We start from the raw sequence: 16,080 nt of genomic DNA, 5'->3' as shown, positions 1-16,080 counted from the left end.
TTCTGTGTCACTCATCCTGTCCTTAACTTGTGGCTTAAGCAATCCTCCTGCGTCAGTCCCCTGACTAGCTAGGGCTACCTATACATATGAAGCAATGTGGCCAGCTATAGGAAGGGGTTTTTGTTTGAGGCAGAGCCTAGCTATGTATCCTGGCTATCCTGGAACTCACAGAGACCTCTCTACTTCTGCCCCTCAAGGGCTGGAATTAAAGGTATGTGCCACTATGCCCAGACTATAGGAAGTTCTTAAAACTGTATTTCCATGTGGCTGGAGAGGTGGCTCAGCGGTTAAGAGCACTGACTGTTCTTCTGAAGGTCCTGAGTTCAAATCCCAGCAACCACATGGTGGCTCACAACCATCCGTAATGAGATCTGATGCCCTCTTCTGGAGTGTCTGAAGACAGTTACAGTGTACTTACATATAATAAATAAATAAATCTTTAAAAAAAAAGAGTTTAAAAAAAAAAACTGTATTTCCCGGCCTTTACCTTAGAAGCTTTTGTTGAGTTACTCTGGGTGTTTAAATCTCTCATTCTCAAAAGTAGGATTCAGAAAGAAGGTGCACCCAAGGGTTCCCTGTAGGTACATGGCTTTAGGAACTTCAGAGTTTCTCCGTGAAGGAATTTAATTTAGGGGAACAGGAAGGCTTGTTTTGGTCTTTGGCTTCAAGTCAAAGATTGCTACAGAAAATCATTCTGTTGGGCAGAAGGGACCTCCCCTGCTCCCAGCACCAGAAGGAGCTGATGTTAAGGAACGTGGAGGCCTTGGGTATGGGGTTAGGGACAGTTTGCTGGACTTTGTCCACAGTGTTCTTGCTCCAGATAGAACATCTCCCTTGGGTTCTTTATTCTGTCTCCTGGGATCTTAGGCAGGAATCTCCTTGATTTTTTTGTTTGTTTTTGTTTTTCGAGACAGGGTTTCTCTGTGTAGCCCTGTCTGTCCTGGAACTCACTCTGTAGACCAGGCTGGCCTCGAACTCAGAAATCTGCTTGCCTCTGCCCCCCAAGTGCTGGGATTAAAGGCGTGTGCCACCACTGCCCAGCCTCCTTGATTAATTACTGCTCATTTCTTCTAGTTTTAGGAAGTCCAGTCAATACTAGTGTGTGCTGCTGGCTGCTGGCATGATTCAGAGCAGAACCTACTCATAGGGACAGTCCTGGTTTGTCCCTCTGTACCCTCTCTCTGCACTTGTCTCCTCAACTCAGAGCAGACTTCTCCTTTCTGCTGCTCAAGAAGAGACTCTAGAGGACTGGGGGGAGCACGGATTATTCAGTGCAGCTCCACTCTGAGGATCCTTGCTCATGGCTAGTTGGCATGCAGGTGTGTTCTTGACCGCAGAGCCGCTGTGGTCCTGGCTACATTGGTGGTCAGTGCAGGGCATTGCTGAAGAGGGCTCAGCCTTCTGAGGCACCTACCAGCTTGTCCTCTCTGCGATGACGCTCAGACAGCATCTTCTGTGGGGCTACCCTTTGCCACCATGCTTCAATTTCAGGCGAGGAACTTTTGCACTGGGACACCCTAGATCTTGGTCTGACTCTTCCTGAACTCGCTGTCTCTTGGGAGCCCGCCTGGGTGCTGGCTTCTCTTCCTCAGCCTTTGCAGGTGTGGGAAGCGGTGCATCTCCATAGACACGGTAGCCTCCGATCAGGCAGAATGTCTCTCCATGCCAGGCCATCTGGGCTTGCCCATGCCCTCTGTAGAGGACGTGGTAGTATCCAGGGGAAGAAGGAGCTATGGGAGGCACAGGCGCTGCAGGGGAAACCAGAGCTGATCAGTCACTTCCGCTCTCCCTTCTCATCCCTTCCTGGGCCTGCCAGACACAGCCTTGCCCAGTCACTGCTCTGGGTCCCCTTGAAGGGCTGCCTCTGTCAAAGCACTAGGCTTCTGGGGAGCCAGTGGGAGTCGTGGGAGGCCAGCATGTGTGGCCCATGTCCGTAAGGATGGCAGAACCTGGAGCTAGCTGCAGTAGAGACCCCTCATTTTCTCCTCCCACAAATGAGAAGGGTTTTTTAAAGGTCTGCCATTCCCGTGCTTTAATGAGTATGTTTGGAAAAAAAACAGTGTAAGAGAAATTTGTTAAGAACTGGTCCCACTCTGGCTGGCAAATCCTTTTAGGACCTGTTCATTAGAACTCACTGTTTCAGACTGGACAGATGACTCAGTGGTTAAGAGCACTGACTACTCTGCCAGAGGTCCTGAGTTCAATTCCCAACAACCACATGGTGGCTCTCAACCATCTATAATGGGATCCAATGCCTTCTTCTGGTGTGTCTGAAGACAGCCAGAGTGTACTCATATAAATAAAAGAAATCTAGGTAAAAACCCCTGACACAAAACATCCAGGAATTCTGGAACAGTCTGAAAAGACCAAACCTAAGAATAATAGGAATAGAAGGAGAAAAATCCCAGCTCAAAGGCACAAAATATTTGTAACAAAATCATAAAAGAAAAATCTCCCTAAGCTCAAGAAGGACACACCTATGAAGGCAGAAAAAGCTCACAGAACATCAAACAGATTGGATCAGAACTGAAAGTCCCCACCACATAGTAATCAAAGCACTAAACATAAAGAAAGAATATTGAAAACTGTAAGGGAAGAAGGCGAAATCACATATGTAGGCAGGCATACTAGAATTACACCCGACTTTTCAACAGAGACTCTGAATGCCAGAAAGGCCTGGACAGATGACCCGCTGATTCTAAGAGACCACAGATACCAGTCCAGACTACTCTGTGCAGCAAAGTTTTTAGTCACTATAGATGGAGGAAACAAAATATTCCAAGACAAAATCAAATTTAAGTAACATCTATCCTCAAATCCAGCTCTACAGAAAGTACTAGAAGGAAACCTCCAACACAAGGAAGTTAACTACACCCATGAAAAAAACAGGAAATATTTATTACACCAATAAAACCAAAGGAAGGGAAGTATGCATAAACACACACCACCACCAAAATAACAGGAACTCACAATCGCCAGTTATTAATATCTATCGATGGACCCGATTCCCCAGTAAAAAGATGCAGATTGGCTAGGAAAACAGGGCCAATCTCTCTGTTGCATTCAAGAAACAACTCAACATTAAAGATAGACATTAGACATTAGTCAGAGTGAAGGGCTGGAAAAAAAATTTTCCAAGCAAATGATTTTAAAAGGCAAGCTGGTGTAACTGTTCTAATATCTAACAAAATAGGCTTCAAACAAAAATTCAACAAAAGAGGTGGGGGAAGGACACTTCATACTCTTTAAAGGAAAAGCATGCCAAGGTGATGTAGCAGTATTTGATGTTGTTGCTGAGGCAGGGTTTCAATATGTAGCCTTGGCTGTCCTGGAATTTTCTCTGCACACCAGGCTGGTCTCAAGCTCATAGAGATTCACCTGCCTCTGCCTCCTGAGCGCTGGGATTAAAGGTGTGTGCCACTGATGCTCAGCTTTGTTTGTTTGTTTATAGACAGGGCATTTTTGTGTAGCCCTGGCTGTCCTGCAACTCACTCTGTAGACCAGGCTGACCTTGAACTCACAGAGATTTGTCTCTGTCTGCAGAGTGTTGGGATTAGTGGCATGTGTCACTATGTCTGGCTGACTCTTCAGTTCTTAACCTTACACATTGATAGTAGGAGACTTCAATCCCCCACTCTCACCAACAAACAGATCATGCAGACAAAAACTTAACACAGAAGTATTGGAGCTAACAGACCTTATGAATCAAATGGACCTAACGGGTATCTATCTACAAAACATTTCACCTGATCACAAAATAATATATCTTCTTTTCAGCACCTCATGGAACTTTCTCCAAAATTAACCACTTATTCAGCCACAAAAGAGTTTCAACAGATAAAAGAAAATTGAAGAAGAAAAAAAAAACCCTGTATCCTATCTGCTGGGGTAACCTCTTCTTCACAGTGTGTAAAGGTGTGTCTCTGTATATTCAATTGTTAATTCTGTACCCGAAGAGAGATGAGAGCTGGCAGGATCTTGGTATCGCCATTTTTATGACCCATTACCAGCTTTTCTATATTGTAAATATTTGTCTTTCATCACTGGCCTAGAGGCAATCTTGAATTATTTCTGTTTGGCTGTATTAACGAACTGATGGCCAATAGCTGGGTGGGAACTGGAGTGCAGAACTTGGAGCAGGGGAGGGGGAACACGCTGGGAGAAGAAATTAGAAAGGCGAGATTCGCCAGTGAGGATGCAGAGATGAACAGATGGACCAGAGCAGAGCAGAGAGGTAGAGCTAGCCACATGGTAGGACACGGTGCCAGGACTAGTCAGGTTAAGCTAGATAACTGGTTAGAAGACCACCCTAGCTAAAAGACCTAAGAAAATATTAAAAAGCCTCTGTGTCATTATTTATACCACTGGCAGGTCCAAAAGTCCTACTATACCATCCGACTAGCACAGACTAAAGCTGGGTTTTAACCACAGAAACTACAGAAAGCCTACAAACCCATGGAAACTGAACAACTCTCTATTGAATGAGTACTGGGGTAAGGCAAAAATCAAGAAATGAAAGACTTCCTAGAAATGAATGAAAGTGAGTGCACAGCACACCCAAACTTATGGGACACAATGAAGGCAGAGCTAAGAGGAAAGCTCATACCCCTAAGTGCCTTCAGAAAGAAACTAGAGAGATCTCATTCCAGCAACTTAACAACACACCTGAACGCTCTAGAACAAAAAGAAGCAAACACACCTCAGAGAAGTAGAATGCAGGAAATAGCCAAACTCAGGGCTGAAATCAACCAATTAGAAACAAGGAGAACAATATAAAGAATCAGTGGAAGAAAGAGCTGGTTCTTTGAGAAAATCAACAAGATTAACAAACACGTATCCAAACTAACAAGACAGAGAGAATATCCGTCAGAATTAACAAAATCAGAAACACTTAAAAGCCTGTACGCCACAAAATTGGAAAATCAAAAAGAAATGGACAATTTTCTTGGTAGATAACATTTATCAAAATCAGAGAAACAATTTTAAATAGACCTATAGTCCCTAAGAAAATAGAAACAGTCATTAAAAGTCTCCCAACCAAAAAAGCCCAGGGCCAGGCAGTTTTAGCTTAGCATTCTACCTCACTTTCAAAGAACAGCTAATACCGCTACTGTTCAAAGTATTCTACAAAATAGAAACAGAAGGAACATTGCCAAATTCATTTTACGAGGCCACAAGTCACCTTGATATCCAAACCACACAAAGATTCAACAAAGAGAAGCACAGACCAATTCCCCCATGCAAAAAAATTCAATAAAATACTTGTAAACTGAATCTAAGAACACATCAAAATAATAGTCCCCCATGGTCAGATAAGTTTCTTCCCAGAGAGGCAGATGCGGTGCTACATAAAAAAAAAAAAATCTGCCAAGGTAATCCACCGTATAAATAAACTGAAGGAAATACAAACAGGATCACCTCCTTAGATGCTGAAAAGCCTTTGACAAAATCCAAATAAACATCATGGAAAGATCAGGGATATAATGGACAAAATTAAGCATAATAAAGACAATACATCACAAGCCAAAAGCCAACATCAAATTAAGTGGAGAGAAACTCAAAGCAATTTTACTAAAATCAAGAACAAGACAAGGTTCTCCCCCTCTCTCCCTATCTATTCAATATTGTACTTGACGTTCTAGCTAGAGTAACAAAGCAACTAAAGGAGACCAAGGGATGCAAATTAAAAAGAAGTCAAAGTATCACTGTTCACAGATGATATGATAAGATACAAATCAACTCCTTAAATTCTACCAGGGAACTCCTACAGCTGATAAATACTTTCAGCAAAACCTTCAGCAAAGTGGTTAAATACAAGATTAAGTTAAAAAAAAATCAATAGTGCTCTTATATACAAACTACAATCAGGCTGAGAAAGAAATCAGGGAACAACACCCTTCACAATAGCCACAAATAATATAAAATATCTTGGTGTGACTCTAACTAAGAGTGAAATACCTGTGTGACGAGAACTTCAAATCTTTGAAGAAGATAGCAGAAGATGGAGTGATCTCCCAAGCTCATGGATTAGTCGGATTAACTTAGTAAAAATGGCCATCCTACCAAAAACAATCTACAAATTCAACACAATTACCATCAAGATTCAAGTACAATTTCTTTTTTTTTTTTGTTTTTTGTTTTTTTGGTTTTTTTTTGAGACAAGGCTTTTCTGTGTCATCCTGGCTATCCTGGAACTCAATCTGTAGTCCAGGCTGGCCTCGAACTCAGAAATCTGCCTGCCTCTGCCTCCCAAGTGCTAGGATTAAAAGCGTGCCCCACCACCGCCTGGCCCAGTACGATTTCTTTACAGACCTTGAAACAATATTCAACCTCATATGGAAAAACAAAAGACCCAGAATAGCTAAAACAATCCTTACAATAAAAACTTCTGGAGTTGTCATCATCTGTGGCTTCAAGGTTAAAATTTATATATAGTATTAAAAACTTCATGATGTTGGCATAAAAGCAGACAGGTTGATCAATGGAATCAAATCAAAGACCCAGATATAAATCCACTCGCCTATGGACACCTGATATTTTTAATAAAGAATTATTTATTAAATAATATCATGGAAAATGGAAAGCATCTTCAACAAATGATCTAACTGAATGTCTCATGTAGAAGAATGCAAATACAGCCATAACTATTGCTCAATACAAAATGCAAGTGTAAGTGGGTCAAAGACCTCAACATAAAACCAACACCAGACCTAATAGAAGTGGGGAATAGCCTTGAACTTGCTGGCACAGGAGACAACTTCCTGAACAGAACACCAATGACACAAACACTAAGGTCAACAATAAATGAAACTGAAAAGCTTCTGTAAAACGAAGGGCACTTTTAGTAGGACAAAACAGAAGCCTATAGAATGGGAAAATATTTTCATCAATACCACATCTGACAAAGGGCTAATATCCGAAATACATATTGAACTCAAGAAACTAGACATTAACAAACCAAATAATCAAATTTAAAAACGGGGTACATGGCCTGGAGAGATGACTCAGTGCTTAAGAGCACTGACTGCTCTCCTGAAGGTTCTGAGTTCAAATCCCAGCAACCTCATGGTGGCTCACAACCATCTGTAATGGGATCTGACGCCCTTTTCTAGTGTGTCTGAAAACAGCTACAGTGTACTTACATATAATAAATAAATAAATCTTTAAAAAAAACAGGGTACAGATCTAAGCAGAGAATTCTCAACAGAGGAGTCTTAAAGGCTGAGAAACACATTTTAAATATGTACAACATCCTTAGCCATCAGGGAAGTGCAAATCAAAACCACTTTGAGATTCCATCTTATAATGGTCAGAATGGCTAAGATCAAGACTACCAAAAAATAAATAAATAAATAAAAATCTTCACCATGCCGGCAGGGTGTGAAGCAATGGGAACACACCTTCATCACTGATGAAAATGCAAACTTGTATAGTCACTTTGGGTATTAATATGGCAGTTTCTATGAAAATTGGGAATCTATTTACCTCAAGACCCAGCTATCCTACTCATGACCATTATCCCAAAGGATGCTCCATCCTACCACAAGAACACTTGTTTCAGTGTCAACTGTGACACTTGTCAACTGTGTTTCTAGCAGCTTTATTCATAATAGCTGGAAACTGGAATAACCCAGAAGTCCATCCATCAAAGGAATGGATAAAGAAATGTGATACAGTCTGGAGAGATGGCTCAGTGGCTAAGAGCACTGACTGCTCTTCCAGAGGTTCTGAGTTCAACTTCCAGCAACCACATGGTGGCTCACAACCATCTGTAATGAGATCAGATGCCCTCTTCTGGTGTGTCTGAAGACAGCTACAGTGTACTCATATACATGAAGTAAATAAAATAAATCTTTAAAAAAAAGAAAGTGATACATTTATACAATATACTATTATTCAGATGTTAAATGACACCATGGACTGGAGAGATGGCTCAGCGGTTAAGAGCACTGACTGCTCTTCCAAAGGTCCTGAGTTCAATTCCCAGCAACCACATGGTGGCTCACAACCATCTATAAAGATATCCGATGCCCTCTTCTGGTGTGTCTGGAAACAGCTACAATGTACTCATATAAATAAAATAATTTTTAAAAAAATGACACCATGAAGTTTGCAGGCAAATGGATGGAACTAGAAAAAATAATTCTGAGTGAGGTAGCCCAGACCCAGAAAGGCAGACATGGTAGGTACTCATAAATGGATATTAGCTGTTCGGTAAAGGATAATTATCACAGACCTAGGGGGTTTAAGTTACAAGAAGGGATCAAATAGGGATGCATTGATGTCCCTGGGAAGAGAAACTAGAATAGATTTCACTGGCAGACTGAGAGTGGGTAGGGATGGGAACAGGAAGGATCAGGGAAGGGATGGAGGGAGAGAGTGTTGGGAGAAACAACTGGAATTAGAGGCGGGCATTTACAGGAGGTAGAAACCTCCTGTAATACACAGTCCCTGGTGAAGATTTCTAGTAATGGGGGTTATAGAACCTGAACTGTCCATCTTCTGTAACCAGGCAAGGCCTCCAGTGGAAGGACTGGGACCCTACCCGGGTCATAAAACCTGCAACCTACAGTTTATTCTGCCTGCAAGATGTGCTGGGGTAAGGGTGGTGCAGGACATGTGTGAGTGGCAAACCAACGACTGGTCCTACTTGAGACCCACGACACAAGAGAGAGCCCATGCCTGACACTGCTTGCAAAGCCTGCATAGCCCAGAGACCTAGGCTAGAACCAAACACACGGGGCCAAAAAAAATCAGCCAAGTGATTCCTAATAATATTCTGTTATACCTGTAGACTGTAGTCTAGCATTACTGCCATCTGAGAAGCTTCATCTAACAACTGATAGCAGCAGAGAAGCAGATACTGAGACCCACAGCCAAACATTACACAGAGTTCAGAGAACCCCTCAGAAGGGGGGGGGGTCCTGGATTGTAGGAGCCAGAGGGATCAAGGACATCACAAGAAAATGTCCCACAGAACCAATTAACCAGAGCTCATAGAGACTCACTGAGACTGAAGCAACAATCAGGAAGTCTGCATGGGTCTGACCTAGGTTCTCTGAATATATGTTATAGTTGTGTAGCTTGGCGTTCTTATGAAAGTCCTAAGAGTGGGAGCAAGGGCTGTCTTTACCTGCTTTTGGGTCTCTTTTCCTCCTACTAGGTTACCTCAGCCAGCCTTGATTATGAGGGTATGTGCCTAGTCTTTTTTTTTTTAAGATTATTTATTTAATGTTTATGAGTAACTGTCTTCAGACACACAAGAGGAGGGAATCAGATCCCATTACAGATGATTGTGAGCCACCATGTGGTTGCTGGGAATTGAACTCAGGACCTCTGGAAGAACAATCAGTGCTCTTAACCACTGAGCCATTTCTCCAGCCCTGCCTTATTGTCACTTGTTCTGCCATGTTTAGTTGATATCCCCAGGAAGCCTGCTCTTTTCTGAAGAGAAATGGAGGAGTGGATCTGCAAGAGAGGGGAGATGGTGGGGGTGAGGTGGGGAGATGGAAGGAGAGGTGTAAGGGGAAACTGTGGTCAGGATATAGGAGATAAGAATCAATCAATCAATACATTTTAAAAAGGGAGTGGTACTTGCACTTCTTAACCACAGAGCCACAATGTTGACAGCTCCTAAACAGTAAATCTTAAAAAATAATTCTGGTGACCACCTCTAATTTCAGGCCCTGGAAGGTGGAGGTAGCTACAAGTGGGGGCTACACCTTATCTACATGTAGAGTTGTAGGCCAGGTGAGCTACATACTGAGATTGTTTCAAGGACCCCCCCACCCGCCCCCCGCCAAATAATGAGTTTGAAGGTGCCAGGCATGGTGCTGCACACCTTTAATCTCAGCACTCAGGAGGCAGAAGCAGGCTGATCTCCAAGTTCAAGACCAGCCTGGTCTACATGATGAGTTTCAGGATAGCCAGGGCTACATAGTGAGACAAGAAAGGGTGGGTGGAATTGTTTTACACCCCAAAGGGAAAGCTAAATTTATAGATTAGGAGCTTTCTAAATAAACAGTTGCCCAGAGATGACATGTTATTTGTCCTCAATATTGAACATGAAAAGTTGGTCTCTGGGCCAGTGTTAGAGCATTTCTTCTAACCATGACTAGAGAAATTCTGAGGGGTTACAGACAAGCCTAAGAGGAACAGAGAATCCCCAGTGAAGTTATGTGCGCCCCAAAGGCTTTTTGTGCAGACAGACGCCTGGTATAGACTTACTTGAATAGCAGGTATAGACTTACTTGAATAGCAGCCTTCACAGGGGACAGAGGACAAGTTAGAGTTAATATAAAAGATTCGATCAGTCATTCTCAGACAGACAGATTCGGGTCTTGTATAGAAACAATCAATAGGAACCTTTTGCTAAAGGAGCCAAGTTGCTGTAGTTATATTGCCATGGAAACTAAGTGGTGTGATGTCATCACTATCTACTGAGGTCACATATGGAACCTGTGACTTGAGGGATAGTCTTCCAAGCCTTTATGTTTGAGGGAAAGAGGGTAGAGGCAGAGGCAGAAAGGAACCCTGTCAGGGCTCTTCCACCTAGCCTACTTAAGCACTGCTGGGTGAGCACAGCCCTGCTGCCCCTGGAGAGTACAAGAACTCTGACACTGGTCAGAGTGAAGTTTAACCTAACAGTAAGACTGTACTTCCTTGCCCCTAAGCAATAGAAAGGCAGACATTTGGGTGGATTAGAGAGTCAGAGAGGCTGGATATAGTGGTGCATATCTTTGATCCCATCTCTGGAGTCTGAGGCAAGCCGAGGCAACATAATGAGACCCTATCTCAAAAGGGGAAAAAAAAGTCACATCTGAACAAGTGTAAAAAGATATATCAGTTAGTAAAAATAAACATCTGGGGTTGGAGAAATGGCTCAGCAGACAAGAGCACTGACTGCCTGTCTATAGGACCCGGGTTCAATTCCCAGCATCTACATGAAGACTAACAACAGCCTGAAACCCCAGTTCCAAGGGGATCCAGCACCTTCTTCTGACCTTAGAGGGCACTGCATGATTATGGTGCTCAAACATACATGCAGGCAAAAAAACGTCCATAAACATAAAATAAAAATCTAAAAACAGCACAAACAAAAGCAGGCAGACAGGCTTCAGTCTACTTTGTTCTGCCCAAAGAATGCATTCCTAGAACCTTTCTTTCTTTCTTTCTTTCTTTCTTTCTTTCTTTCTTTCTTTCTTTCTTTCTTTCTTTCTTTCTTTCTTTCTTTCTTTCTTTATAATTGAGGACTCAAGAAAATCTAAGGAGAAAGCTGTGGATGCAGAGTTACATTCAGAGTGCTCACCTGGCCTGACCCTTGGTTCCATCCCCAGCACTACATAAACCAGAATGGATACTCTTGTATGCACTTGGGAGTGGATGCAGGGGGATCAGGAATTCAAGCTCATCAAGGGTTGTTAGAGCCTGGGATTAGCTACACAAACCACACAGACACTGATCTTAGACAGACAGGGGATGGTTTATTGAACTCACAACCTAATACTAGGTCAGAGACTTAGCTCAGAGTTATCTGAACTATGACATCAAACATTTCCCAAGGCAGGTTTATAAGGGGGGAAAAACCCACAAAACCCTCAGTGAGCTCATAGGTAGGTGCAGGAAGTGCTGCCCAGTGGTCAGCTCTGACTCAAGCCATTTTAGACATAACAGTTCATATTGACCTTTAATTTGATGGGCCCTATGTAAAGCTTTGTAGAATTTCTTTTTTTTTTTAATTTTTTTAAAGATTTGTTTATTATTTATTATATGTAAGTACATTGTAGCTATCTTCAGACACTCCCAGTAGAGAGTATCAGATCTCATTACGAATAGTTGTGAGCCACCATGTGGTTTCTGGGATTTGAACTCAGGACCTTCAGAAGAACAGTCAGTGCTCTTAACCGCTGAGCCATCTCTCCAGCCCTGTAGAATTTCTTAAGACTAACAAACCTCAGACTATACAAAACATAATGGGATGTGGTCAGCATGATCCCGCTCTGGGTCGTTATTTTTTTCTGTGTCAATGACTGGCAGGCAAGTTACAGCAACCGTAACTGGCAGGTGTGGAACAAAATGGCACAGCTGTGCTGGGGGTGGGGGAAGCAGACCTCAACAGAGTGTTTCCCCATCAACAAATAAATGCAATTTTTAAGGAAAGGTGCAGCATGCATGGGCTCCCTCCAATAAGTGTAGGAGCAATAATGAGAGACAGAGGCAGGAGGAGCAGGAAGAGTTCCAGGTTAGCCTGATTACCGAGTAAGACGCTTTCAAAGGACTAAACCTGAAGCTGGGTGTGACGCCCATATGTGAGGCATATATGAGGCATTTGCTACCACACCCAGCTTTAATCCCAGCATTTGTGAGGCAGAGGCAGAAAGAGCTAAGTTTGAGATCAGTCTGGTCTACAGAGCAAGTTTCATGCATCAGGGCTACATAATGAGACCCTGTCTCAAAAAAAAAAAAATCCTAAAACTTAAGAAACAAAACTCAAACATAGGCTCCTTCTACCCCTGCCAAATTTGAACAATGAAATCGGCTTATCCAAGGTCATACAGATAATGCATTTGCTTTTAGAAAAATTCTTTTTCACATTTGCTTTTTTGTTGTTGTTGTTGTTTATATGCCTCTGTGTGTGCCCATATTGCACAGAATGGTGTTGAGGTCAGAGGACAACTTGAGGTAGTCAGTTATCTCCTTCCCCCATGTGGGTCCTGGGAAGGAACTTGGGCTGTCAGACTTGATGCCAGGTGCCATCATTATTCATGACGGGATTTCAGATTTATAGCTGACAGAGCCATGATAAGCACATCATATTCACAGGTGTTGGAGGTCATTATATTTAAAATTGGGAGGACATTAAAGGTGCTGGAAGCGCTGCTAGGGCAGACTCCTAGCTAGTCTACTTCCTTGAAGACACAATATCCTGACCCATTCCAGAGGACCCGCTGCACTTAGAGCAGTTGGTAAGAACCCTCTCAGCCCCCCTCCGGAGTCCCAGAGCTGCTGCTGGCAGCCCGGTGGACTCGGGACCCATCACCCACCAAAACCTCCACCCTCTGAATACCACTCCCCTTCCACTCCGTCTGCCCTTTCTGCCTGATCCTTCCCGCTGGGGGAGACTCCTAGCTAGTCTGCTCCCTTGAAGACACGATATCCTGACCCATTCCAGAGGACCTGCTGCACCCAGAGCAGTTGAGGACCTGCTGTATTCAGAGAATTTGAGGAGCCATTGAGTTCAGAACAGTTGAGGATCCACTGCGCTCAGAGCAGTTGAGGATCAGCTGCAGAGCAGCTGAACAACAGCTTGACTGCGCCACTGAAGACCCAACAGTCTGAAGACCTCCCAAGAGATCTACCTCAGCCAGAGCAACAGGTAAGCAGCTTCTCTGCCCCTGTGAAGAGTCTCCAGTTGGAAGGCCCCACAGGTAGTCTGCTACAGCCAAGGCTGCAGGCCTACCCAGAGACCTGAAACAACCCAGGGACAAAAGAGGCAGTCTCAAGACAGTCACCCATACCAACAAACACCAGGGACATCAAGATGGCGAAAGGCAAGTGCAAGACCATAAGCAACAGAAACCAAAATACAGAGGCAACATCAGAAACTAGTTCTCCCACAACAGCAAGCCCTGAATATACCAAATACACCTGAAAATCAGTAACATGTCTTAAAAATCCTATCTGATGAAGATAATAGAGTCCTTTAAGGAAGATATCAGTAACTCACTGAAAGAAATACAGGAAAACACAGGCAAACAGGTGAGGGAATTGAATAAAGTGATCCAAGACCTAAAGGCAGAAGTAAAAACAATAGAGGAGACACAAATGGAGGCACACCTGGAAAGGGAAAACCTAGGAAAGAGGTCAGGAATTACAGATAAAAGTATCACCAACAGAAGACAAGAGATAGAAGAGAGAATCTCAGGTGTAGAAGATATCGTAGAAGAGATTGACACAACTGTCAAAGAAAATTCAAAACAAAAAACTCCTTACCCAAAGCATCCAGGAAATTTAGGACACAATGAAAAGACGAAATCTAAGAATATTCTGAATAGAGGAGAATGAAGATTCTCAACTCAAAGGACCCGAAAACGTCTTCAACAAAATCATAGAAGAAAACTTCCCCAACCTAAAGAAAGAGATGGCCATAAAGGTACAAGAAGCCTGTAGAATACCAAATAAATGGGACCAGAAAGGAAAATCCTCTCATCATATAATAATCAAAACACTAAATGAATGAAATGAAAACAAAGAATACTAAAAGCTGCAAGGGAAAAGGGTCAAGTAACATACAATGGTAGACCTATCAGAACTACACCAGACTTCTCAACAGAGACTATGAAAGCCAGAAGAGCCTGGTCAGAGGTCATGAAGACTCTAAGACAACACAAATGCCAACCCAGGCTACTATATCCAGCTAAACTCTCGATCAACATAGATGGAGAAATCAAAATATTCCATGACTAAACCAAATTCAAAAAGTATCTATTTACCAATCCAGATCTACAGAGGATCCTAGAAGGAAAACTCCAACACAAGGAAGGCACCTGCACCAAGGAAAGGATAAGATATTAAGCATCTCACAACAAAGTCACAAGGAGAGAACCACAAGCACAAAAAGCCACCTACAAAAACAAACACATCAGGAACCATCAGTCATTGCTCTTTAATATTTCTCAATATTAATGGACTCAACTCACCTATAAAAAGACATAAGCTAACAGACTCGATATGCAGACAAGATCCAGCATTTTGCTACATACAAGAAACACACCTCAATAACAAAAACAGATACTATCTCAGAGTAAAAGGATGGGAAAAGTTCTTCCAAGCAAGTGGTCCCAGGAAACAAGCAGGAATTGCCATCTTAATATCCAATAAAATAGACTTTCAATCAAAATTTATCAAGCGTGATAAAGAAGGACACTTCATATTTATCAAGGGGAAAATCCACCAAGATGAACTCTCAATTCTGAACATCTTATGCCCCAAATGGAAGAGCACCTACATTCATAAAAGAAATTTTACTAAAGTTCAAAACACATATTGAACCCTACACAATAAATAGTGGGAGACTTCAACACCCCACTCTCACTATTAGACATGTCATTGAAACAGAATCTAAACACAGACACAGTGAAACTAAGAGAGGTTATGAACCAAATAGATTTCACAGATATCTACAGAACATTTCACCCTAAAATAAAAGAATACACCTTCTACTCAGCACCTCATGGTACCTTCTCCAAAATTGACAACATAATTGGTCACAAAACAACCCTCAACCGATACAAGAAAACTGAAATAATCCCATGCATCCTATCAGATCACCAAGGCCTAAGGCCGGTCTTCAAAAACAGCAAAAACTACATAAAGCCCACATATACATGGTAACTGAACAACTCTTTACTAAATGATAACTTGATCAGGGAAGAAATAAAGAAAGAAATTAAAGATTTCCTGGAATTTAATGAAAATATTGACACATCAAACCCAAATTTATGGAGCACAATGAAAGCAGTGCTAAGAGGAAAGTTCATAGCACTACGTTCCCAGGTAAAGAAACTGGAGAGCTGGGCAGTGGTGGCTCACATCTGTAATCCCAGCACTCTGGGAGACAGAGGCAGGCAGATTTCTGAGTTCGAGGCCAGCCTGGTCTACAGAGTGAGTTCCAGGACAGCCAGGGCTATACAGAGAAACCCTGTCTCGAAAAACCAAATCCAAACAACAACAACATCAACAAAAAAGAAAGAAACTGGAGAGACCTTAAACTAACAACAGCACACCTGAATGCTCTAGAATAAAAATAAGCAAACTCACCCAAGAAGAGTAGAAGGCAGGAAATAGTCAAACTCAGGGCCAAAATCAACCAAATAGAAACAAAGAAAACAACACAGAGAATCAATAAAACCAGAATCAACAAGAAAGATAAACTTCCAGCCAAACTAACTAAAGGGCTGAGAGGCAGTATTTAAATTAACAAAATCAGAAATAAAAAGGGAGACATAACAGAAACAGAGGAAATTCAAAAAAATCATCAGATCCTAATAAAAGCCTATACTCAATAAAACTGGAAAATCT

At 42.3% G+C, this 16,080-nt stretch overlaps 1 protein-coding gene across 1 annotated transcript; it reads right to left on the bottom strand.

The window, feature by feature from the left end:
- Positions 1 to 1,225: 1,225 nt before the first annotated feature.
- Dpep2nb (DPEP2 neighbor) lies at positions 1,226 to 10,317 on the bottom strand. The gene is made up of 2 exons (XM_052167072.1): positions 10,251 to 10,317; positions 1,226 to 1,748 (listed from the first exon to the last, which is right to left on the bottom strand). Exons 1-2 carry the CDS (start codon positions 10,315 to 10,317, stop codon positions 1,462 to 1,464), a joined length of 354 nt encoding a protein of 117 aa, XP_052023032.1. The 3' UTR covers positions 1,226 to 1,461.
- Between the last annotated feature and the right edge of the window lie 5,763 nt (positions 10,318 to 16,080).

The sequence above is a fragment of the Apodemus sylvaticus genome, chromosome 21 (assembly GCF_947179515.1).
Source record: "Apodemus sylvaticus chromosome 21, mApoSyl1.1, whole genome shotgun sequence".
NCBI classification, from domain to species: Eukaryota; Metazoa; Chordata; class Mammalia; order Rodentia; family Muridae; genus Apodemus; species Apodemus sylvaticus.
Note: the sequence above shows the minus strand (reverse complement) of the source record. Positions and strands in the feature narration are given on the sequence as shown.

Excerpts from the sequence above, each read along its gene's own strand:
- Dpep2nb (XM_052167072.1), bottom strand. The coding sequence starts at position 10,317 with ATGACTGATCGAATCTTTTATATTAACTCTAACTTGTCCTCTGTCCCC. Across the intron at positions 1,749-10,250 it reads CTGTGAAGGCTGCTATTCAA|CGCCTGTGCCTCCCATAGCT; the intron begins GTAAGTCTATAC and ends TTTCCCCTGCAG.